The 27,074-nt window shown below is 41.4% G+C and overlaps 1 protein-coding gene across 1 annotated transcript in view; it reads right to left on the bottom strand.

The window, feature by feature from the left end:
* Positions 1-632: 632 nt before the first annotated feature.
* The window catches only part of prkd3 (protein kinase D3), a 41,482-nt gene continuing 15,040 nt past the window's right edge, over positions 633-27,074 (bottom strand). Inside the window, exons 3-19 of the mRNA XM_030392185.1 lie at positions 21,227-21,365; positions 15,270-15,401; positions 13,729-13,886; positions 12,710-12,902; positions 12,554-12,631; positions 12,276-12,462; positions 11,009-11,132; positions 10,693-10,770; positions 7,471-7,747; positions 6,005-6,057; positions 5,577-5,649; positions 5,358-5,464; positions 5,091-5,252; positions 4,067-4,165; positions 3,717-3,984; positions 3,279-3,364; positions 633-2,511 (exon numbers count right to left, since the gene is read on the bottom strand). Coding sequence (XP_030248045.1) covers positions 2,338-2,511; positions 3,279-3,364; positions 3,717-3,984; positions 4,067-4,165; positions 5,091-5,252; positions 5,358-5,464; positions 5,577-5,649; positions 6,005-6,057; positions 7,471-7,747; positions 10,693-10,770; positions 11,009-11,132; positions 12,276-12,462; positions 12,554-12,631; positions 12,710-12,902; positions 13,729-13,886; positions 15,270-15,401; positions 21,227-21,365 — 2,388 coding nt within the window. The 3' untranslated portion in view covers positions 633-2,337. The remainder of the gene's footprint in view (positions 2,512-3,278; positions 3,365-3,716; positions 3,985-4,066; positions 4,166-5,090; positions 5,253-5,357; positions 5,465-5,576; positions 5,650-6,004; positions 6,058-7,470; positions 7,748-10,692; positions 10,771-11,008; positions 11,133-12,275; positions 12,463-12,553; positions 12,632-12,709; positions 12,903-13,728; positions 13,887-15,269; positions 15,402-21,226; positions 21,366-27,074) is intronic.

Here is a 27,074-nt window from a genome sequence, read left to right as displayed (position 1 = left end):
CTAACAGATACAGGAACGCAGAAGGGGGAGTATCTTCAGCCTCTCATCAGCGGCTATTAGATGATAGCATTGCAATAATGCTTGTAGCCATGATTGCTAACAGTGGTCAGCCAGTATCTACAGGGAGTGCGGCTCACTTCAAAGATTTGGATAAATTAAAGGCAGCTGTCTGTTCTCTGCGGTTTATGGTGGACTGTACCTTCAAACAATGCTCCTATTCTGAAGCACAGTCCAGGAATAAGACATTTTATTCCTATGGCTAGAGCTGAGCCCTTGTTTGATACTTGAAGGGATTCCACGATAGCATTTATCATGAGCGATTTCAAAGTCTCCCACAAGCCCCCCACCCTCACCACCACCCTCTTTAACTATGTCATTACTATGCTGCGGTGAGCGACTGGCTCTGCAAGCTGCCCGGTGTGGTGCAACAATCACATCCAGCTGCTGAGAATGGGATCTGACACGTGAAACCACCGTACACACACACACACACACACACGCTCACTCACTCACACATGATGCAACGCACACTATAAGACAGGGCGTCTTATGCATGCCGAGGCACTGCAACACAAAGTCTATTGTTGAAGTTGGGAGTGTGAACAGAAAGACAGACGGAGCTCGAAGACAACTTTTCATTCTCACTTAAGACGTTGGGTTTTTATTCCATTGGTATGTACTGAAATATACAAAACACTGACACCTGCCAATCCAGCGGCAACAAAGACAGGAAGAGGACAAAAGGGAAACAGGAAGGTACTCCCAAAACACACCAACAGAGCAAACTACAAAACTGTAGTGCTATTTACTCCCATGTGACTGTCCACTGTCGACACAACATGGCTTTTGAAATGGTCCAGACAACTTCATGAAACAATGAATCTGACACTGAAATTTTTGTTCTATGTAAAACCAAGGTTGATGCAACACACATCAAAACACACATATTCCAGAATCTGATCGCTTAAAAAGTCACATTCAAGAACACTGCGAAAGTAGAGGAAAAGATACACAGAAACATGATTCTCAAACGTAGAGTCTGTGCTGTTTTAGCCTCACGTTGAACAGAGAAAAAAAATGGCTCCATTATTGCAATTTTTGACGGTTCAGGGTTGTGGTGTTTTTAGCACTGAACTAATTCACAGAGTTAATTTTGGAGAAAAAAAAAAGAAAAAAAAAAAACTTTTAGTCTTTCAGTCTACATATTTGGTCATTGTGTTTGGTCATATTCTCAAGGGGAAAGCTGATCAAATTCATAGTAAGCACTTTATATTACAGAAAACATTTTAACCATTAACTAGTTGCAGTTGTTGAGAATAACCAGTCTCCCTTAATAACACTTCATAATCATGGTCTGTTCTTATGTACCAAAACACCAAGTGTTTACATTGTCAAAATAAATCGAAATGAAGTCTCTTTAACTCCAAATTTGATCCACATTCTAAAGTGAGGTTGTGCTCATAACTAATTCACTGGTAATTCGACCATCAAGAGCAAATAATGCTGCTAAAATGCATGCCAATAAGCAACGAGTTGATGGGTAATATGAGTACCCTAATTCAAAGTCCAATACTGTTTGAGTCGCTTCAACTTTATGCTGGTTAAAACTTAAAACTCCGTCTTGACTGGACACTCACAAACTGTTTGCTCTCTGTAGCAGCGAATAGTGTTGTCTATTCAATTGCTATGCTCAATGGAAATAGTATAGTGCAAAAATCTACCACAATTTACGAAATACATAAAAACATACAAATATAATGTCATAGTTCCAGTTTCATGCCAAAGGACAGTCTCACAAACAGTTCGGAAATGAGAACAAAACTCGTGCGTTTGTTATTCTCAGACTGTAAATCCCTTGTGGAAAGTGCCCTTTACTCCTGGGGTAAACTCTCTCTCTCCATCTGATCAGTCATATTATTACTCAGAGTCATCCAAAAATTATGTGTCCAACATCTTAACTATCAAGTTCACCTTGCATGTTTTGGATTGTGACTGTTCTTAAAAAAAAGAACCACATTTAAGCAAATCCTTGGAATGTTTTGATATCATGGAAAAGAGGATGAACACTCTTCTCTCCAGACAGTTGCTTAATGCATTTCTGTGGCATGCAACTCCACCTGCATGCTGCTTGTAGCAGTACATCATGCTACGAATTCTGTCGAGTTTCTCCTGCCTTTAAAAAGCTCTGGAGAGTAACTCTCCACCTGCTCAGCTTATCTCTGTTTCCACAACAAACAGTTCTGGAGGGAAAATCTGCCGCTCCCAAAGCTTTATGAAAAAAGTCCCAGTGACAATCTTTGTCCATAACACATGTGGTGTAGTAAGTCCCCTGTGCCACTAGGGGTCCTCCTCCATGTCATCTAAGTTGGGAGCCATGATGAAGTGTTTGGGGTAAACGAGACAGTGCTCGTCTGCGTACTCCTCCCAGCGAGCGTCGTCGCTCTCGTGGGTGATGTAGCGCTCACCTCGCCGTGTCTCAAACTCCCTGAGGTCCAGCCATGTCTGATAGTCCTGAGGGGGAAGAGATGTGAGGGTTTAAATTAATTCAGCATGTAATCCTCACTGGTGAGGAGCGGATCCTGACATAAAGTGTTATTTTTATGCTCAGTTTTCACTCCATGTATTTACAGGATTTAAGCAGCATCCCGGGTATGCCACATATTGTTATTTTAAAAGGTCTGACTGCTCGGAAATGTAATGAAAAAAACAATCCGACCCACAGGAAGTCAAACCCTTATTCTTTAGGTTGTGACAATGTGTAAAAGATAAACGGAATATAAAAATTTGCCTAACATTTATTACACATACTCAATTGAAAACAGTGCAAAGACAATACATTTAATTATTTTACCTGACCAACTTCTTTTATTTTAGCGAACATATGCTCCTTCTGAATTTGATAACTACAATCAAAAAGTCCCAACTTTTCTGGGATCAGGTTTTTTTCATTGGGTAAACTATACCTGGAGCCCCGGATTTTAATATTTCTCCTTTCTTTTTCCACTAGCTATATTTGTTTACATTTCGGCTAATTTGCATCGTGAAAGTCGATGTGATGTACAGATAACTATCAGCAGATTAATGCTGATGCTGAAGTAAACTTCCTAACGTGATGATTATGAGGCAACGTTCTCTGAAAGTGTTAGTCACGCTGAATTTAACAGTTTGTGTGTCATGTGTGTATTCGGATTTGACTGAGTCATGTCTCAGAGAAGAAAAAGTGTGATTGTAGATTTAAAGTGGTTTAAGGAGACAAAAAAATCAAGCAAATATGTCACCTGTAACCAGGGATGGCTGAGACACTTGTCCACGCTGTACCTCTTCCTCATCTTGACTTGGAGAAGATTGTTGATCAGATCTGTTGCTGTGAAAGAAAGAAATAATATGTGGACTGTATCAGACTGAGCTTAGCATCACCATCTTTATCAGTTGTTTCACCTTGTTATGTATTTCACACTGTGTGTGGGAGGAGCTGCAGCTTGGGCAACTGGGGAGGTTTGAAAGTGATTCATTTCGACCGCAGACAAAAAAGAGAGAGCTCAAAGTTCAGACGAACTAGACGTGTAGGTGGCGACGATAGCTCTGAGGCTACGTGTCTGAGTATCAGTTTGACAGAAAACTACAGGTGCAAGCGGCACAAACAGGACTGAGGGACATAAAATATTTAAATGTTGACTTAAAGGGAAGGTCATAAACAAACACATTGTTCCCCTTACCCTCAGCGGAGATGTCCTTCCAGGGTGTAGGGGGATACATGAAGGCAGCATTCTGTATCTGGTCATTAATGTCCTCGTCCTCATTGAAAGGGAACGTCCCGCTCAAGCTGACGTACACGATGACTCCCACTGACCACATGTCTAAGGAGCGGTTGTAGCCTTTACTGCGCAGCACCTCTGGAGCCAGATAAGCCGGAGTGCCCACCACAGACCGCCGGAAAGACTTCTCGCCAATGATTCGGGCAAAGCCAAAGTCACACAGTTTTACCTGAAAGAAAACAGTAAACATTGGTCAGTGCATCCACACAAATGTACCTGTATCAACACATAAACATCTTTATGTCTTTTACCTGAGGAAAGGGCTCTGCAGAGGCCAGTAGTACATTCTCAGGCTTCAAGTCACAGTGAACAATATTTTTGAAGTGCAGATGTCTCAAGGCCACCAGGATCTGTTGGAAACAGAAGTAAATCACAGCACAGACTTAGCTCCAAAATTTCCAGATGGCATCATAGACTCAAGCATCTAAATGTTTAAATGTATATAACTGATTGTATAAACAGGGTAATGATAGCATAATCTAAGCAGTAGAATCTACGGTGCTGCCATATGGAAAAATTACAGCAGCATAAACACAAAAATATCCTTAAATACTTTCATCCTGACCAATACCTTAGCATAAAGACATATGATCTCATCTCATCATCCCATCTATATTCACGAGGCCTGGCGTAAGCCAGCGCTGCACGCATGTCTGCCCATGGCCTTGTACCAAAACCCACAGTGTGCCTGGCTCCCCTGTCCTGACCCTGACTTTGACAGAAATCCTCCCTGCCACATCAGAGCCAGGCCTGCCGCAGCTAATGCCGCTGTTGTTAATGACTCCGCTTCTGTTTGGGACCCGGGATCTACAGAGGCCCGGGGCCTGCTGCTCTTCTAATCAGGCCACAAAGCCACTAGTACACTGCAGGCTGTAATCCACGGCCAGGGAGGAGGCCGTGATGCCACGCAGACCGTTCCCGTAAACAATTCCCCCCAATCAACTCACCACAAGAATAAACAGGCCCTAAAGCTGGAGCAGAGGCTCATGCACACACACACAAACCCACAAACAGATAGGGGGAACAGAGAGAAAGAGGGGAAGAAAGCTATGATAGAAAAAAAAAAGAAAAAATGGGAAGAAATGGGTAAGATGCCATTTAAAAGTGTAAAGTGTGAAGGGGCAATGACACATAGTAGGAAATCTAATTGATTATCAGTTCATTCGACTGAGAATATATTGATATTTGGCTGTGGGAAAACTCCAGTCAAAATCATCATGTGAGAACTGAACTCTGGATTTTAAGGGATGAGAAGCTTGTTTGTGCAACACAAACCTGTGTGACAAGGAACTTGGTGATTCGTTCGGGCAGTTTGCTCTTCTCACTGGACAGAATCATCTCCAGCATGTCGCCATGCAGCTTCTCCATGACGACAAACACCCGCTCTGGTGTCTCGAACATACACTCCAAGTTGACGATGCCGGGGTGATGCAGATTCTGATGATAAGCACATAAGACATTGAGTCTACCAAGGCCTCTAATACTTTCAGTACACGCCTTCTTTAGAAACCTGTTTTGATTTTAATTTTGTCCTCTCATTACCTGTAATATGGCCACCTCATTCCTCAGCTGGCTCTCCTGCTTGGTTGGAAATCTCATCTTGTCAATGACTTTGATGGCCACATCTCTGCCGCTCTTTCTGTGTTTGCCTAAAATATCACAGGACATCGATAAAATGATGGTAAGTTTAAATAGCGTGCAAATAAAGGAAAGCAACATCATATAAAATGTGACTGGTACCATATCAAAAGTGAAACCCACCTCCATACACAATGCCAAATTGGCCTGATCCCAGCACCTCATCAGAGAATATTTGGTACACTGAAGCAATATCCTGCAAAGAGATAGTTTGCTCTGTTTACTTGCACTTACACCGGCAATGGGTCAAAATTACATCATTAAAAGCCCAGAAAAAGTATTGCTCTTCCAAAATGTTTTCTGGTATTGGCAAATATTTCATATATATTTAACTTTCGCTCACTACAGAAGTGGAACTGAAACAAATATCCCTTCACCCAAAAAATGAGTCAGCAGCTTCCTCATTTGTGCAAGCTTCCACCGGAGGTTTTCGGTAAAGAAATGGGAGAATACAACCCTTCGATTTTACCACAACAGATGCTTTAATAGCACATACATGCATGCAGGGAAATTGTGCAACAGGTCTCAGAGGTGAAAGACGCCCCACTCACCACATTCTCCTGGATCTGGCAGTTGGACACAGATATGCTGATGGACAGCTCTTCTGGAGAGGGAAACACATCATGTTTCCATATTCAATAAGTGAAAAACACCACTTCACTGATGCATAAAACAGCCAGTGAATCATTAAGTAATTGTAGTCAGAGGCACAGTGCTCAAATATATTTTTTTTTTTTCACAGCCTTCAAGCTTATTGCAGCTGCATGCAATAAGTCACAGCCCCACATAATGAAGCATTTTATTACACAATAAATTGGCTGTAAAATTGATCCGGGAAGCTATGTGTGACTGAATGGTGCAAGTATGCAATGCATTTCATAACTGGGAATTTAGACAGCCGCAGGGGCTAATTCTGCATTCTAGCCAATGAATACAAAAGCCAGAGATAAAAGCAAGTAGAAAACAAAATGTTGTGATCTTTTAGCTGATGCTGCACGCAAAATTTAATTTCAATCTTGGTAAACAAGCCCTTATTTTGAAATGACCACATAAATTAGACCATTACTTGCAGAATGAATATCAGTATTATTTAGCAGTTCATCTACCCCATACTTAATGAATAAAATCTATTGATGAGGATTGTTCCACACAGCTTCATGAGCGATGAGATAAAACAAGTATCAGTTTCAGGTCGACAGCCTCATTTTGTAAGGTCATGTCTGCTTAAAGTCCTTTGCTGCTAGTGAGTATGACTCTCATGTGGATCTCTGTTCTACAAAATCAATTCAAACCATAGAAACTCAAATAGTAACCCACAGAAATAATTCCTGTCTTTGTTGTTAAGGACCAATCTGCTTTGACCTGAATGAAAAACACCTTGTCAGTTCATTTGTCACTGATGTCACTTCCTTTGGCCTATAAACTCTTATGCAGGGTTTTCCCTCTCTATTGAAAGTTAAGGTTGGCTTTCAAAGACTTTCACAGACCACTGTGGGCTCTTCCTATTTAGACAGACCTGAAACTCTTCAACACACACAATCAATAAGCGCAAGAATTTTCCTTTGTTGCGGCTATATTACTTGACAACATAGTCTTGTGTTGATTCAGGAAAAACCCTGTATTATAACAAGTATCACTGACAGGGAAAACCCAAACTCTTGTCTGACATAACGCAGAAAGTCACAAACTGACGCCATTCCTCATGGATGATTATTACATCTTGAAATTATACAATCCGTCTTAATTTCCAAATTTTGATTATTTTTGCAATCGAAAATATTAACTAAATAAATGTAAATAAATGTTCAATGAAACATCATAGAAAAAACATACATCCATAGACTGTTTTTTACACTTGAATGCTTAGAATATTTAATAACATTGAATGCATACGATATTCAGTGTCTAATTTAATACATGACTGGTTATTCATATTCCAAAATGTATCATATGTTTCCCCATTTCTTCCACATAAACAATGTTTTTTAGCACAAGAGAGACGTAATCTTCTACTTACTGTGATCTTTGCCCTGGCCAGCGGCACTGGCCACGCTGGGCTGAGGGGTGACTGGCATAAGAGCCTGTCTGATGGCTTTCTCCCAGCCCTGAGCCACCTCCATGCCGACACCTGAGGCAGCCAGTGCAGGGCTGTGGTAGTGACTGCAGTTGTTCTCCCCTACATAGTATACCATGGTGGCTGTGATGATCTCAAAGCAGTGTGGGTTGCTGCCCTGGGCCAGATTACTGTAGTCTCTGGACTGTTCCACCTGGAGGATCTCGGACAGAGGGATTTCCTTTGGGAAGGGTGAGGGACAGAGATTAGAACTCATACTAAAAACAGAGAAAATGCAAAACATTCTGTCATTGTTCCACTATAGACATTTTTTTAGAGACACTATGTAGTTTTTGAGAAGAAATTAAAACTCAAAATGTTAATACTTACAATATCAGGGAGGTAATAATACAAAGTCAGAGATATTTATTTTTTCCATAACTGAATAAACAAGCCGTTGGTAAATCAGGTCCCCAAAATACTGTTTGAAGCTAGAAAAGTGGCAGGGTCCGCCAAATATAAACAAAGCAAAACTGTGAAAAATTGTGTTGTTCTTTAAGGTCAGTCTGTCTATCCAGACATGAAATGGGAGACAGTTTGTTTATTTAGTTTGTGAAAGTATTTTTTAAAAATCAGTGTATGAAGATATTTCTCTTCTGATAAAAATTGATAAATTTTTCTTTTTCTAAAGTCTTTTAGTTTCTTCTCAATATTTCAATTTTCCATTGACTGCCGATACAGCCGATACACCTGAGGCGTTAACAATTTAGCACCAAAAAACAAAGGACGACATGTTAGACAGCAAAAAAGATGATAACTAAATACATCATTGGATAAGTATATGAACACATATTTAGAATGTACGAAATAAATTTAAAGAAAATGTTTTTGTTCTGACAAAGGTAGATAAAAAAAACTAATGCTACTCTACTCTAATGCGCCACCTCAACAATAACATGACAAAAACAAGTAGTAACACTCACACACTCCAAAAGCTCTCCACACTCGTTGGCTGTAATCACAGTGTAGATTATATGGCTCCAGCTTTAACTTTCTCTTTTAAACTTCTCTCTCTTATAAGCACGTACACAGAGGACAGTAAGAGCGCACTTTAAAACCCCTTCCCCTTCGAACTCACTGTCAAATCAAAGAGAGGAGGCAGGGTCAGAAATAAAAAAAAAGAACAGAGAAGTTCCAGCCAATGGGGGCTCACGGAAGCGCACGCTGTCCCCTCCGCGTGGCTCACCACAGAGTATCAGATGAAGTGCTTGTGGTTAGCGGGGCTGAGTCACGTGAGCGGGGCCCTGTGGCCGCCACAAGTGCTCTGCTTCACTGATTAAAAGGCAGGGCCAGCCAGAGGCCCCATCTGAGCACGAGCCGCTGGCGCTACCGCCGACCGCTGAGACGAAAAGACACGGCAACTACCACTACCGTTCCTCTGCAGGGTAGTGGTGTACGGGTGGGTGGGTGACAGGACTCAATCTGGCAGAGAAAGAGAGAAGCCCCCCTCACCCCATAAAAGGTTCTTCAGAGAAAGCCACAAGTACAGGGGTCTCATCTTCAAACGAGCAGCCGTTATGGCTTCCAAATGGAGAAAATGGCTGCCATGCCTGGCAAGCGGGCCACTGCGCGACCACCACTAATCAGATTGGAGGTATAAAGAAAAGACGAGAGGGGAGGACAGTCGCCACACACTGATGAGCAGCAGGCTGCAAACTTCAGGGAAACGAAAGGAAAAATGCCCAAGACTTTCCGGATACAGTGCGACCAGATCTGTGGTTCCCCGGAGAATAAACCCCTGAAAGAACCTTTTATTATGTTGTGTGCAAGCAGATCATATCATGTTATCTATCATGAATAAAAATCCGCTTCTTTGGAGCAGCAGACACGGCACAAGGACCAAACTTTGTCGCATGAAAAGAAGGCATTTACAGCTAGCCTTCAATTAGCCTCCTGAAGGTCTTAAACGTAGCTTGGAGTGCCAAGTTGATAATAAAGAACCACATAAAGCTGCCAGTAAACACACCCCGAGGAGTTCGTCCCTGCTGAGGTTTCCTCTCAAGTGCTTTAGTGGCAGGGGATGCAGGGTGTGACAGAGTAATTGGGTGAGAAGGGTGAAGGAATTAAGTCTTTTTCAGGCTTGTTTCACAACCAGCGTAAGAGGGAGACAGTGAAAGAAAGAAAAAAAAGCAGGATAACGGATACAGCTGTGTGCATAACCACCTGTTCGACACTCAAATTCACACACTCAAAAAAGCAAACGTGCTGGCTTTCACACTGGAAACTGCTGCATCCTACACACCAACTCCGACCACAGCTGAAGGAGGTGTCAAAGTCTCAAAACACACAAAGCGACATGAACAATAAAAAGATTATATCCCTGCACACACACGCACACAACCACCAACACACATGTGGAAGTCTTTACCCTGCAGGCTGTAGTTGCCTCTCTCAGTCCTCACTGTGTAATTACCGTGCTATTAAGCCCCTGCGGCAGTGTAATGACTGACTATGGTGCTGGCACTGAGCGGGAAGTGTAACACACTCTCCACAATGGACTCTACTATTGAAAATGCAGCATTTCACTCTCTTTGAAATGAATTTGGATAAAAAACAACAGATTAAAACTTCAATTTAAAACTCGGCATTTAACATCTCACTGTCCATCCCTCTTGGATGCCTATAGGCTAGATTGTGTCTCTCTCTTAAAAACCCCTTCAAATGTCCAGTTTGGTCAGACACACAATACTGCGTCTTGAGACTGTGACTGTTAGCAACACCTTTCACTTCATACAGGGAAGAGACCCGGCTGCAGGGGGAAAAACCACAGTGGAAATTTCGGTGGACTGAATTGACCTCAGTGTAGTTTACAGTTGCAACACGACAGCCCTCAAGCTGAGTCACACAGCTACCGCTGGTTAGATTTTATTTACATAACTCTCACTAATGTGACAGACAGCGCTGATATGAAAATGACTTCAACATCGGCACTTTTGAATCATAAGAAGGCATTGTGAGAGTAAAAGTTCAATACTAAGGAGCTAGGACGGGGAATTTACCGTGGATTCAACACTGAATCAACTTGCTCCATTTTCGGACAGTTTAATAAGTGCTACTGTGCGTTCGATGTGGAGGACAAGACATGATTTTCCAAGAACAAGGCACACATGATAGTTTTATGCTTACTTTGTAGAACTTGGCCCCGGTGTCATTCTGGAAAAGACTCAGGCTCTTGCTGTCTAGCCTCCAATAATGTCTCTTCCGCTGTTAAAAAAACATGGGGAAATCGAACAAAGAGTTAACCCGAATGGGAAAACACGTATGACCTACATATATCACAGTTCTTTGAATGATTTTGTTTCATGAGGAAAATACCTTCTGTGCTGAATTCAACACATGTGAACAGCTTTGGAGAAGGAGTTTTCCCCAGCATACAGGCTAAGCACAGTCCGTTTTCAGACTGGGCTCCTTTTGTTGGGCTTATGAGGGTTATCAGTCTTACCAGGTTGTCCCTGCTCGTATAATGAACCATCCAGCCCTCCTTCACCACAGTGGAGCTCCGCCTCTTGGTGTGTTTAATGGACTGGACCACCCGCATCAGAGGGATGTTGCTGCTAGTGGAAGGGCTAGACACACACACACACACACACACACACACACACACACACACAGAGAGAAAAAATAAGATTAAATTGATGAATATGACATTACTTATTGTTTTAGAGCTAAATATAGATAGAAAATATTCAGGAGCTGGTCTCACTAGATACATTTATAAGAATTCTATATGATTTGGAAACAAGTAAATCTGGCTCTAGATGTGTTGATGATTTAATGAATCTGTCATTTGCTCTTTCATTTCATCACCTCCTCCTAGGTGGTAATGTATTGGTCTGTGTCTGTTTCTTGGTTGGTCTGTTGGGTGGTTGATTGGTCAGCAGGATTACACAAAAACTACTGAATGGATTTCTACAAAACTTGGATGGAGGATGGGTCTAAGACCAGAAGAGACTCCATTAACTTTTTGGAATGTATCTGGATATTTCCAGATAAAGGAATTTTTTCTCACTTTCCTAAACATTTTCGATAATTTCTCAAGGAATAATGCATGGATCTTGATTAAATAGTATCAATAGGAGTTGAGGGTGGTTTAAAATTGGGTGTGATTTAGGGCTATCAAGTTCGATACCCAAGTACGTTTGATTGAAGTAAAAGAGTATTTTGGGGGGGGTATGCACTCTACTGAGTGCTATTCTTGTTTTAAATTGTTTTACGTATGAATTTGAATCTCAATGAGACCTCATTACTGGTTAAATAAAGCTTAAATAAAAAATAAATAAATACAAATCAACATGTGGCCAGCTCAGGAAGCCTTTCTTATTTGCTTTCTAACCACCCAGTGTCTGGTCGATCCTTCCTGATACAAATGCTGCACAGGAAGTGATGCTTTTTAAGTTTGCAGCAGAAGCACCACTGGAAACATAAAACTCATGATGTTGGTACGTAATAAACATAGGAATTGGTGAGTTTGACCTGCTGATTTAAAACATAACTGCAAAGTCCCCGATTTGAATCAGGCTGGTGACCTTTCTTGCATGTCTTCCCCTTCTCACTCTTGTTTCCTGTCACTCTTTAATTCACTGTCTTCAATTGGGTAGCTGGTATGAGTGACTGAAACTGAGAAATTAACAGTGCCACCTACACTTGACCAATAGAATTTCTACAATGGCATGGTGTCACCCACTCAAATTAAATCAACATCTTCATACCTGATAGTCTTGATGGGCTCTTCATCCTTCTCTCTGTCTAAGAGGGGAGAATCCATGTCGAACATCCTCTCATCTGGTGTGGAGGGTTCTTCTGGGTCATCCAGTCCTCTGCTGCCATCCAAGTCGCCACTGTCCACCTCCATAGTATCCATGGTAGTGTCAGAGTCTGGGCCAGGGCTGGCTGGCTCTACACAAGTCCATTTCACATGCAAATATTTTTAAAATTGCAAATATCAGAGATACACAACTGTCACGTCGAAACTGGATGCAGAACTTACCTCCATTGAAGTCCACCTCCCCCAAACAGTCTCTAGGTACCTTTGAAGCACATCGCTTATGGCAGTTGAATTTGCAATCTGGAAGAAAAAAAAAGAAAAAAATCACCAAAATGTTTTAAAATGAACCACAACATCTTTGAAACAGACCCTTCCTACCTTTACACTGCATGCCCTGGCGAAAAAGACCCTTGAGCAAACGCTTGCAGTACTGGCAGATAGTGGGACGAGTGTAAGTGTGAATGGCGAAGGTGTGCGGCACCTTAACCCGTCCCAGCACCATCTTCTCCATCCAGATGGGCCTGCCGCTCCAAGACAGGATCCGCTTCCCCGCCTCCTGATGGGCCCTCTGCTGCAGGAGGACGGAAGGATTGAAGGATGTTAAGAAGAATTAAATACCATATGCAGGAAGGAAGTGAGGGGAAGAATAAGGGGAGAATGGCCTCAAAGGGAGAGTTTGAGTGATGGGGACAGACAGAGTGAATAACGACATGGCAGCAGAAGAAGAGAAAGAAAGAAGCGGTAGAAGGGAAAAAGAAATCTGTCAGACTGACTTAGCATTATTTTGCATAGTTAACATGATCCCAGTGGTGGAAACTGGGTGATTAGATTTGTCATGTTTCACCACATATGAGCATTTAGTTTTAATTTCGTCTGAATACATGAAGCAGTCTGGAAACAGCTCACAAAAATTGGAAGGAAGTTTTCTTTTTTGCCAACAAGTGAGCAGATACATAAACTAGGACTTCAGTGGATTTTTAATGTAATTGGCATAATTACATTTCCTGATGACCTTTCGAGAGGATGCAGACAAGAGGGGAATATTCCAGTGCGGGCTTATGCAAAAGCTGTTTCATAGAACCGCACTGAGGATCTCTCCGCAGAGAGATAGACACGTGCAGCTCAACTCAATTTTCTGCATCAGTGGTATGCTACAACAGGGCCCAGGAGATTTACCCATGGAATACAGACAAATTTGATAAGTTTAGACACGATGAACGGTTGACAAAGCTTGTGAGCAGCATGCGGATTGCCTGCCTAAAATTCTTGGCCTATTCACCTGACTTCCATGCTGATTTAGGATAATGTCTCAACTCCGGCCAGCTCATTTAAAGTGAGAGGGTGAAAAACAAAATCTCTACATCAGACCAGACTTGTCATTCCAACTCAGAGCTCACCTCATCCAGGACGACCACGGCATTTTCGGCAGGTGCTGGTCGAGGGACAGAAAGGGATGGTCCAGGCAGCGAGACATTGGACAATCGCCTCTTCCTGACACCAGTGCAGTTATTCGGGATCTTAAAGGCGCAACGTTTGTGGTAGTTTAGCCCACATCCTTAAAATAAGAAAAATGCAAATTATATATACATATATATATCAGACATAAAAAGGCATCTTTTTACCCTAACTGTAACATCATGAAAACTTTGTGTGTCTTACTGATGCTAGTTCAGTGTACAAAGTAGTCAATATTCTACATAAGCACATCACCATGAAACTAGCTCATAAAAGTGTGCTCAGAAATGCTGCATTCAGGTGCTACTCGGATGGTCCCACTAAGTTTGGAAGTTGTTCTTCCAACTTTTGCTCAATGTGGCGATGTACAGTATTTCCAACTAATCCAGGTCACTCTTCGTGGTCAGCAGCTAATGATTACAACCTAAAATACCACATGACCGATTCAATTGAGCCAAAACTTGATATGCAGTAAACTACTTTGATAAAACCTTCTTACCATCAAGCCAATGTTAACTTCCACCCGCCACGTTTTAGCCTCATAAGGCATCAACTCGGCAACTTATGTACCATACTTTTCTTTGACTTTCTGAGATGATCTTCCAACTTAAGGGGTCATTCATTTTAATTTTCCCAGAGGGAGAAAAGTTTTACATATTATTCAACCACCACATGAACGCACAGATAATGAGAAGAAAGCTAGGATGACCAATAGAGTTGATTGTTTAACCGAACACCGATCTTCTAGTTTGGCAATTAAGACCCATTTAAGCGACACATTTTTTGGAACTGACTACCAAGTTTTAAAAAGAAAGTTTTTCCGATTTTAAATCTAAGATGAAATCATGGTCAAAATCAACCCAATCATGTACTCAATTCACGCATACACACACTTAAGTTAATGAACTCCGGTTTTTACTGTTGTAGTGTTTTAATGTTTCCAAATCGTGTTATTGTTATTGTTGTTGCATAGTGAATATGTATTGTCTTGCACTTGTGTTTTTTAACACGATATTGTGATAAAAATATTCTTATTTCACAAATCTGCCACATGATGGCCCCACTGATCTACAGATCAGAGAATTTATGACAAGTGTTGCAATAATTCAACTACTTGAATGTAATTCAGAGTCAGAGAGGACTTCGAATGCAGCCTAATGATGCGAAAATTAAATATTACTCTAATCTGATCCAGAAAATGAAAGGCGAGCCAACATGCCATGATTCCATTTGGATCTGAATGTTAAGCATTTCACTGATTTCAGTCCCAGACCAAGTCTTTCCTGTTACAGCTCCCTGTTATATAATTGAAGTCGAACATCTTGTGTGTTTGTGCATCTACAAATGCTAGTCTGTGCCATTCTTGATTTTTCTCCCTGCAATACATTAGACGTCCTACTTAAAGTACGTTAGCTCAAGGGCTTGGTAATGACACAGCAGGGTTCTGCAGCATTCAACAAGTGTTTGCACGTGTATTTCTAACCTTCACATTTGAGCCCCTGCCGGACAAGACCCCATAGCATCTCCCCACAGTAGTCGCAGAAGGTCGGAGCTTTGTAGGAATGAACATAAAGGGCATGGGGTCGGATCTGGAAGTCCTCAACTGTAGCTTGAGCTAGAAACAATACACAGGCGGAATAACTCAAACTTCGCGAAAGCAAAAAGAAAAGGTTGTATTTTTTAAAGAAATTGAAAAATCAAAGGAAACCATGAAAAAAGAGGACAAAAGACAAGGAGAGACACAACATTATTCACATATAGTTGGTAACCATTTCAAATGGCTTTTCAACATAAAACCAATACAAAAGACAATACATAGTCTCACCCTATGTATGTACCTAAAGTAGAAAAAAGTCATCCAAAAGAAATGAGACTCTCTCTACATGCTCTGGTACAAACGAATACATGTATGACTTCATCCAGGTGCCTTATCTACAGTGCTGCAGTAGAGGGCGCAACATCTACATTCCATGTACTGTATCAAAGTGATAGGTCACACCCAAAAGACACCAGAGAAATGCGGAATGATCCTGTTCTATCAGTCCATCTTTGTTATTGTGTACATAATATTAAAACCAACAGAGCTTTGGATACTCTCTTCCTGTCTCTCTCTTATTTCTCCTTCGGGTATCTGTTGCTTTGAACCACACAGACACACTGAGCTCATTGTTGGAAGCAAGAGTTGGTTAATCATGGCTGTGAATCATCAAAGATTTTGAAGATGAGTAAGACATAAAGGTAACTGCTGCCAAACCTTTGTGTGTGTGACTGGAGCTTCTCGGCTCTCAGAGCCAGCGCAAAGTGTTCTCTCTCCTGTGAAATCATTTATGTCTGAAGCCACAGTGACCAACGAGGGATTGGTTAATCTTTACACTCCAGTTAAGCAGCAAAACCTGTGCGGTGTGATGTCATGGTGTGTGTGTTAGTTCATTTCCTTTGAGGTGATTTAATCAAATCAATCTCTTCTCTTTCGAACAACTGAGAACATTCTCAGCTGTTGTGTGATGAGATGCAGGCCTGAGCAACAAATAAGATGTGAGACCACGAAGAAAACAGTTCCTTTGCTTAAAACCTGCACATTTCATATGAAAGAAAAGAGAACAGCATGAAGTAAGACATGCTTAAAAAAGAGAAAAGGTAGAAAACTTGAACACTGACTCAGTCTCATCCACTGATTTGACAAAAAGAGTCCAACATTTTCACAGGCAGGGCAGGTCAAAGGTTAATTTTAGGGTCAACCTAAATATAGACGCAAACTTAAAATTATTTGTCTTCATTTTAACGTCACTTGTATGAACAATGCATTGAAATTCTGAGATATTCATATTTACACAAGCGGTCAACGATATGGCTTTTTCAGGGCCGATACCTACAGATTATTAGAAATCGAGGAGACTGAAAACCGATATTTTGGGTCGATATTTATTTGCAGAATTCAACTCTTTGTGTTAAAATTTTGAACAGTGACTGAATGCACAAACAAGTACAATTCATGTACTTTACATGAGTACTGCAATTGTCTTCTACTTTATACTTCCTCTCCACTACATGTCTTTGATACATTTAGTTAATAGTTACTTTGCAGATTCTGAATATTCAGTGTTTTTATTATTCAGTGTTTTCAATTGCGATGTGTGCCCAATCATATAGTGTTGTGGGTGGGTAATTGTGTGATAGGATGCTGCATCAGAGCCAAAATACCACATTGCCACACAGAAAAATCACAGATATTGATAATCTGAAAAATGCTTAGTATCAGCCTGGTAATCAGCCAGGGGCAATAATACATCTACCCCTAATTTACACACACCATTAACGCTGCCATTAGTGTTATTTTCTTATCGAAATAAGAGTTAAATAGCTCTATATGCCAACAGTAATCACTGAGTGTTTGGTCATGTCTCTCCTCCTTGAGTTCATGCAGTAAAAGAGAAAATACATTTTCTGGTATCCTTGCACCCTTTATCCATTCAGGACAGAGAACTCCATAAAGAGGCAGCCCTGTCTGCTCATGAAGACGCAGGGAGCAGGATACTCCTGCAGGGGTGACAGGGTAAGCCACCGATTCCGGTGATGGCTTACACTACCAAACATGCCAAGTGAAGAACACCTCAAGAGAAGAAAGAGGAAAGGAGAGCTGCCTCGAAAAAAAGGAAAGAAGTCGTGCAAGTGTGGAGATGCAAAGACATGAGAGGGGATTGCTAACTGTGAAAACGGACAGAAAGTACGCGAAAAACGCTAACAGCAGCTTTAATACAACCCCGATTCCAGAAATATTGGGGCGCTGTGGCTCTCGCCTTCAGTGTTTTTACCTAGGTTTGAGGAAGACGTAGGTGCAAATATGCCCAAACAGCTTGGGTGCTGTGCCTGTGCATTTCTCACGTTCAGGAAAAATCATGACTTTGCATGTTGCAGGTATCAAATTCCTAATGACTGTATAGTTACAAAAAAAAACAATTAAGTTTATCAGTCATAAGATGAAATATCATTGCAAATCATTGCATTCTGCTTTTATTTGCGTTTTCATAGTGTCCAAACCTTTTTTCAGATTGTACACTCAGGGCACATTTGTTTCTATTTCGGAGAAAAATGATGGCCGCTGGGTAAATTTCCACAGTTTGGGTTTGATTTGAAAGAAAAAAAAAAAAGAAGTCCAGCATGTCACATGTAGTGGGGTTGAACATAGCTCCCTGGCACAGGCACATGAAAGGCGGCTTTCATTAGCTTTTTCACACACGTCTGCAAAACAACTGGCCGCTTCTTTGCAATCGCAGTGTTCTGTAATGTTCTTCCCGCTAATTAGCATCAAACAACAGTAAACATAAACTCTGCGCGTTGTTTTTCGCAGCGCTTTTCACAAGCGGAGAGGCTTTCATGAATGCATCTTCTGTTTGCTTTGAGTTCCTATTTGGAGGTCGCAAGATTCCATCAGACGAAAACAAGTTTGGCGTATTTACAGCAAACAGAAGATACTGGAGAATATCCATTTGACCCCAGCAGTAGTGCTGAATAAGGAGCTTGTGAAATTGAGGTGAACTCAAGGGGGTGAAAAACAGAACAAAGGGACAATCGGTCAAACCTCATGGGCTGAGATGGCCTGCGCAGTGTCCGCTGCGTCGAGGGCCGCCCCGCACATCAGAGCATGTTTACACTCCACGGGTCTACTACAATCACTTACTGCAGGAAAAACAAGCCTTCTTCTTTGAGCCGGCAGCCAAGAAAAAGCCACTTCTGCCCCCCTCTCGCAGCGAAAGGCAGATTCAGACGGTCTCTCTCCCACAGCCACAGAATCCAACAACAGGTTGGTTAGGGCGAAAACTGAACGGAAGATGACAGGAGACAAATTGTGGGGCGGAAAAAAGGTTCATATTTTCTCTGAAGCAAATGAAAGGCTTGGGGACGTGGATTTCTCAGTTCTCAAACAAAGATCAAGTGTCTGACTTGCAAAGCCCCTCTCATGAAGAGAGCCAAGTTTCTTGAGTGTTGGATGAAATTAAAACAACAGTGTGTGCTGCGTGTGTAGCAAATCTGGAGATCTGACTCTTCTATGATGGTTTTCATCAGGTATACATATATCAGGCTATAAACTGTCAGGCTCCGCTGGTGGAGCTTACACCTGCGGATGGATTTGTTGAGGTAGGAGGGATTAGAATAAGAGAAAGCGAGGAGGGAAAGAGAGCAACAAAGACTGACACAAAAGAGAGCGCAAGACAAACACAGACAGTCTGAAACAAAAAGAAGGAAGTTCTCCAGTCTTTAGTCTACATTCCTCAGCCCCGATGCCTGACGTATCCTCGGATCCTGAACCTATACAATCATCCCCTGTCTAAATCCCCACAAACAATACTCTCAACCCAGGAGAGAGGGGGAGATATTCAGCACAGGTGGTGTCAGGTGCTTCCCAGTGGAGACAGATGGAGCAAGAGAACAGATTAGAGCAGAACAGATACTCTAAGCCATTCGTTGGTCTCAGCACCGCACAGGAAGCTGATTCATTCATTGCAGGAAGCGACAAAGAAACACCAAACACCTGTGTGGCCGCTAGAGAGGTGGACAATCTAGTGGAAACTTTGATGAGGAAGAAGCAAAAAAATAATCACAAAATAAAAAGCAGGTGCGTGGGCGAGTGGGGTGTCGAGTGATCCACTTGTAGTTCGTTTGCACAATAATAATATTTTATTTTATTTTGAGTTTTAGCGAGCAGGACTCTTACAGCAAGCATCTGACCCAGTGAAGTGCCCTTCAACAAGCCACTACAGGCTGTGTTTACTGGAAGGGGTGTCAACTACGAAGCTTCCAGTTTATTAGTTCTAGACCATTGTTTGGACTTTAAAAGACTTGGTTTACACTGCTTGGTGGAAATCTCCTGTTTTGGAAGTCAAAAGAAGCAAGACCTTTCTTCAGTTTCTTTGGAAACAGTGTATATTTATCTTTGCTGATATTTCAACTGACATGAGCATAAGAAGATAAATAAAAACTATTTCTGTTTTTCCCATTTTGCATACCAACGACCTGAATACATGGGTCACATGTCTTATACTTTAGAATTTGCATTTTTTGTGTTATCAGCTGCTTTCAAGGAAATTTTCCCTCTATACTATCTCTATCATGAAGGTCAAAAAGTTTGTTTGGATATGTCTTTTGAATGTAAAGTTACTCACATTGACAGGTATAATGATTAAAACATCTTGCTCTTCTGTACCTTTGTATAGCCAAGAGCAACATATCACAACAATGCTTACCAGCAACTCATTTTAAAGTGTTTCCCCCACTGACCTGGAATATACCCTCTATATACCAATGTTATCTATAGATGGAGCGCTGCTGGTTACTCCAAGGGCACAACTAGTGACCAAGGGGATAAGGCTTTCGTTATTACAGCCCCCAAACTATGGAACTCTCTCCCTACTAAACTAAGACACACCAAGTCCTTAGCCTCTTTTAAATCTCTCCTTAAAACCTTTCTCTTTGTACAAGCTTATTTTATCAGCCTTGTCTGACTTTATTTCCTGTTAAGCACTTTGCAACTTTGTCAAGAAACTTCCTAGACAAAATAAATTTTTATTATCATTATATTATCATTTCCTTGTGGGGGCCCTAATCCTCTCCAACAGGACTTGTCACCCCTCCCTTGAAAGAAACAAAATAGTTTATTTGGCCGATGTTATGCTGTGAATTCTTCACACTCTGAGACATCTATGTTCGCAGACCTTTAATGAGAACGTTTATTTTGAAGACACAGGTGTTTTCCTGCTTCCATCTTTTTCAGAGACTTCTCGCTGCTATTTTGTTTTTGTTGGTGCAGAAGTCATATGTTTTTCAGGGTTTTGCGTCTAATTGATATTAAATGTATTTATTGCACTGCTGTTATGTCGGTAAAGACTTGTATGAGTTATTGTTTAGGAATTAGACTTGCCAAAGTGTTAAGCTAACTAGCGAGCTTGACCTGTGTTACTATGCAAATACACGGAGTGGGTGTAGGAGAGGAGAGACAGTTGACGTGAATATAATGCTACTTGAGTCGATTACATCTCATTACATTACTGTATGTGCAATGAAAGCTGTATGCATAAACAAGAGTAAATTATGCATGTAATCTGTCTAAAACCAAAGATCAATACACTTCCATCCCATCAGGTCAAAATATCTGCATTTTACAAGTACCCAACAAGGATTTAGGGACATTAGAAAGAATGCTAGAAGCTCTGCTGCTGATGGGAGGAAAGCTAGTTCTGGCCAGAACCATAGCAGCTCTCTGGCTAATACAGCTGTAGCCCACCCACACAAAGCAAAGTCAAAATAGGAAAAACACTGCTTTTATACAACTTTGTTGATGTTTTAACTAATCTGACATGGAGAACAGCAGTGTGCCAAAATCTCTGACACTGTCAACTTAAGACACCATTCAAAAATGAATCAGTTTCACTGCAGCTTACATACCAGAGAGCACCACCTCAATGAGGTCTCCTTCGTGGATGTCTTCTGCTGAGGTCAGCCTCTGCAGGATGTTCTCGTCGTTCAAGTCGTGGCGGAACAGCAGGATCTTGTCGTACATGCCAAAAAAGCCGCACTCTGGGAACTGGAGAGAGGTGGAGATACAAGTGAAGATAAAGCTGTTAGTGAAGTTCTAAGCTTGATAAATAGTGATGGAGGTAATATGTAAGCAGAAGATCAGGACACTAATGGTGCGCTGTGGTGGGTCCACATATCATACAGCAACAAAGAGACAAAGAATGAGATAGAGATACAGATGGACCCTGTTACTCTGAATACCACTAAAAGAACTCCTCAGTGAAGATTGATGGCCATTTACAGTATACCTAACACGATCTAAGTTAGACATAAATTAAACATTTCAAGTCTTAGAGCTCATGTTCTCTCTCTGAGTCTTTTTTTTCCACATTGCTTCCATGAATACAGCGATGCCTTCATGCAAACATGAAATAATCATTATATACTACCTCAAAATTACGTCAAAAAAGCAATCACAATAACCTAGCTGGATAACATAAAAAGACTTGTCAGTCCCCATCACAGACGATGTCTGGGCCAAACTAAACCTAGAAGAGCCAGGTCTGACCTGGAGTTGAGCGCACAGACGTAAAGTCACGTGAACACGTGAAGGAAGAGGGCGGAGACGAGGGTGGGAGAGGGAGACGAGGGAGAAGGAGGAGGTAAACATCCTGAGAGGAGTAGAGGAGAATCAGCTCACAGGAAGTGCAGCGCCAGTCAATACTGAGTCACTTCCTGTTCTGAGGGCAGTCCAAAGCCTCTTAGAGAGTGATGGATACAAGGAAGGGCTACAACCAAATTACATTATATATCATAAACATAAATATTTATACATACACAAAAGGTATAGAGCATATACTGTTTTGAGTACCATTGGGAGGTTTGCTCTCATGTTCCGCACAGCATTAACATCACTTTGAAAACCTGACGGTGCGGAAAAATCTGATCAACAGTAGATGGATGTTCAGAGCTGTCACACATGGTTTGTATCAAAGTTGGAATTGAGGCACAGTCTTTTTACACCGAGGCTTGAGCCCAGTCTTGATGCCAAGTAGGCTGGTACTGGAGGATCCACCAGCTGTTTCCCCCTGAACTAGGGTCACACACAATGGGCCACATAGAACAATGGCATTATGGCCCAGGAGCACTGGGGTTGGCAAAGCGTCTAGGCATGAGCCGCACAAGACACCTGGAGCCTTTCAACTGCCAAAAAATACAGATCGAGAGACAGTGAGACAGATTGATGTGCTCAGGAAAACATGGGTGTATCAGATGACTTGTGTAAACAGAGCCAGAAGAATGGTCCATCAGGAGACAAAAATGTAATTTGCAACAGACGCTGATGGCTACCAATGCTCGCTCTAGGTTTCAGGAGAGGTTGGAGTTGTTCAACTGTGAGAAACCCATACAAAGGACCTGGAGCTTCTGCCCCCTAACCTACAATCTGATCTCCCAGTAGAACAGTTTCCCTCCAGGGATCAACGAAGTAAAGCATCATAACACAACACATTACCTTATGTACAGCAATGGGTTTTCCCATGAAAGACCCGTCAAGCAGTGGTTGCTTAGAATAGCATTAATAAACTGTCGATAGCTTTGCTGTCAGAAGAAACAACATGCAATAGAAGCATCATTATTCCTCGATATAGATGGTATGCAGTGTATGTACTCTACACTCTACTCGTGTATGTACATGTTTGAATTGAGTGATCAGGTATAAAGTGTAGCCAGGATATTGTTTTTGGAAAGATACACTCTTGCTGAATGTTCCAGATGTGACTGGATTTCATTCACCTCCAATGTATTGGCCTTGAGGTTGATAACTCATTGGCTGATATCTTAAAGGTCCCATATTTTGGAAACTGAGATTTCCCGCCTTGTTTGATTATAAAGCAGGTTTAAGTGCTATGTAAATACTATAAGTAGCTCAGGAGGTAGAGCGGGTCGTCTAGTAATCGCAAGGTTGATGGTTCGAATCCCGGCTCCCCCCAGCTGCATGTCGAAGTGTCCTTGAACAAGATACTGAACCCCTTGCTCCTGATGAGCAGTTGGCACTTTGCTTGGCAGCCTCTTGTGTGTCACGCATCGCCATCAGCGTATGAATGTGTGTGTGAATGGGTGAGTGTGGCATGTATTGTAAATCGGCCAGTAGACTGGAAAAACGCTATAAAAATGCAAGACCATTCATAAAAGTATCATAATGCCCAATCCACAAAGAACGCACGCAGCTCATATTCAGAAACTGGGCCTTTAAACAGGCCGTCAGATTGTGATGTCACAACTAGACGGTCAACACCCTTAATGACACCATGGCTAGCACAAACACGAGAGGCTAATAGTGATACAGAAACTGTTTGTGAGGAGAAATTTCTGTGTAGCACAGGGCACGTGCCCATACAATGGAACATTTCCAACTCGACCCCTCCTTTTGACATTTACATCCTAAACCCTGTCACCCTCTCAGTTGATTAATGCTGTGCGGCTCATACCAACACCACCAAAGGCAGCGGGGGCATCCTTCCTGAGGCGGCTGCAGTGTCACGGTGGGGTTTTCCTCAGCTCGCCTGCGCTCAAACCCACATGCACACACGCACACAAAAAATGTGGTTAATGCCCAAATCCAGCCAGCAGTAGTCACCCCCCTCCTGGCGTCCTGTGCAACACTTTCCACTGTACAGAACAGGTCCCATTCCAGAGCAGGAGCATCTGCAGGCCGGCACGCAACGGCTGCGAGGGCAGAGGACACTACTTTTTTCCGTGCTTCATTAAAGCAAGAGGAAGCCAAAGGTACAAGAACAATAGATTGGCAGGTTTAGGACACATTTTTAACATTTTAACAGTTGTGTTGTTCAGATCAAACAGATAAAGCGATAATGGATGGCTAACCTGTAGGTGCATGCAAGCATAAGGCAGAGATCACTCAATCCACACGTTTTAGGTTCCAAGAGTACATGCACGTGAAAATAAACTTGCATCGTGCTCCTGTACACATGTGCACCCTCACACACCATCACCCACACATGCTACTGCATACATCTCCGAGGCCCATAGTGACTAAGCATGTCTTTTGTCATCTTCAAACGCAAATCCATTCAGCCAAGCAGCCGCGACCACACACGCACACCAAAGACCCCAGCGCAGAGGAGCTGTGTGTGAGGTCCACAAGTCAGACTGGAAAGACGAGTGGAAAGGGGCTTTGCAGTAGTAAGCTTTTGTTAAACGAACTAATCCGCATTGATATGCTAAATCCTGTTATAAGGAAAGAGAGTTAGATGCAAGAGAGAAGAGGGAAGAGGGGAGAGGGCAGATGATGGTGGGAGAGGGCCAGGGAGCAGGACAGATCTGAAATATGGTCCTGTATCATTGCCAGTCAAAAACAAATTACCTCAAGACAGCCGTGGAAAAACGATCTAGTTTGATTAACCAAGTGTGCCTATTAAACAATGGGTAATATTGATGCTCTGTCTTGCATAGCTTTTGCTATTATTTGTATCGTAAAGCTAAACATAATAAATTAGGGAAGTGACTAGTAAATCATAACTCATTCCCGGACAGATAATGATGAATGTGACATTGAACTAGGAAAAAAAAGCTGTGGCTTATGATCAAGGCTCTGCTGAATTTCTCTGCCATCACTGTGAAATAACACAAAACTGATGTGTGAAGGCACTCAGAGGACAGTTGAGTTTTTTGGTTGAAATAGGATAGCGTTCGCACGATTATGAGGTTGGTGTTTCGGTGTATGTGTGATGTGTGACAGAGGTGGGTGGCTAAAAGGAAGCGGTGTTGAGGAGTGCACAGGCTCTGACAAATGGCCATGTGATTACGGTAAGGAAAAGTATGCTGCTTGACCTCAGGCTGCATTGCACCTTTATTAGTTTGGCAGCAGGCCAGACACATGTGGAGGACAGATACAGGAAAAATGTCCTGCTCCAGATCCATCTGCATGAGCTAAAGGTTGTACATACATGTGTAGCTAGGTGAACAATGCTATTCATAAACACAGTTTTATGTTCTGGAGCTTCACAGAAGAACAGCTTTCTCCTAAACAACTGAAGTAGATGGGGGCTTCTCTTAAAATTGTAAAAAAAAAAAAAAAAAAAAAAAAAAAAGGAAAACAAAGAAAGGCATGAAACAGCTCTATACCTTCCTTCCGACATAATCCAAGTTTCCAGAAGCCACAAGATCTTATTTGAAAAGACGTTATTTACTCCCTTCACTGTAGACAGTGCGCATCAAGTCTGAAGTGGGTGTATTAGCTTGACAGAATGTTGAGGGTGTAAATAATGACTTTTAAAATCAATTTGGGATCTCTGGGATTCCAGGGACTTGGATTATGCCAGACCATCTGTATGGAGCCATTGTTAGTTTTTTCCCCCTAAATTTTTAAAACAAGTCTCCTTCTCCTTAAGTTGTTTGGGACAATGCTATTTTGCTGTCAAGCTCCAGAAATGCTTTGTGGACTATGAGCTCACTTTCCATCGGCATGGTGGTGAGTAAATAATAGGTGAATTTTCATTTTTGCATGAACTTGTTTTTTAAGTCGTATGAGTATGAGTACCGCACTGTGAAAATACTCTACTAAAAGTAAAGGTCCTGCATTCAAAACCTTATTTAGCAGTATCATCAGAATAAACTTTAACTATTACAAGTAAAAGTACTGACTGTGCAGTAAAATGTTCCCTGTCAGTGTTTTACTATTATCAGTGATTTGTATTAACTGTTGCATTTGTGTGTATGTTGCATGTTAATGCTGTATTTGTTTAAAGTTTAGCTCATTTGAACTATTTTATATACTGTTGGGTAGTTTGTTTCGTTTGGTGCATCATATTCTGTAAGATCTTATGCTTTAGTGCCACTGTCCTGTGAGAACCACGTTTCTCTTAAAAGTCAACATTTAAAGGTGAACGGTGTAGTCAGTGCATCTTTAAAACTCAGAACTTTAATGTCTACAATAGGAATGAGGTAAAAACACAAACTCAGAAACACTACGTTTTTTTCCATAATTCCTCTTCTCAGAGGAAAATAAGGTCCCAAGAACACTGTTTAATGCTAGAAAAGTGTTGAGTTCACCAAATATAATCAAAATAAAAAAGTATGAAACTGTGATGACCTTTAAGGTCGTTTTTTGTTAATTCATTGTATTAAGTCATTTAAAGGAAGACGGTTTGGTTATTAAGTTTGTTTAAGAATGAAAAATCTTCCTCTTCTGACAGTTTCCTCTACAAAACTACACAGTGCACCTGTGGAAAAGAGCCTGTCTTCAGCTTTGTGAGGATGCATGTCAAGCAAATCCAAGAGTTTTAAAATACTTTATTTAGCTTAAGACCCATCAAGAACTACCAAATTCCTTAGTTTCACAATGAAAAGTAACTACTGACTAATTGCCAGGCAAATGAAGTGTAGTACTAATGAGCTTAGCTACAGTACATTCCAGCACTGTCAGTAAAATATTTTTCAAGTAATCTTATAATTATTTGATAAATAAAAAGTAAGAAAATAAAATGCTATCTGCTTCATATAGCTAAAATGATGTCCCCAAATAGCTCACCGTGTCTAACCATCTCTCCATAATCTGAGGAAATTCAGTTTATCGTCACATTAAAAGAGGAAAGGCAGCAAATTCTCACATTTGAGAAATTGGTACTAGGAAATACTGATTCTTTTTTTTTTTTTTGATTAATAGATTATCAAAACTGTTTGCTGCTTTTTTTTTGTAATCGACTAGTCATTTTGTCCCTTTCATCCACTCGCATTAGCAACAATGGCTCTTTTC

The sequence above is a fragment of the Sparus aurata genome, chromosome 16 (genome assembly GCF_900880675.1).
Source record: "Sparus aurata chromosome 16, fSpaAur1.1, whole genome shotgun sequence".
NCBI lineage: Eukaryota > Metazoa > Chordata > Actinopteri > Spariformes > Sparidae > Sparus > Sparus aurata.
Note: the sequence above shows the minus strand (reverse complement) of the source record. Positions and strands in the feature narration are given on the sequence as shown.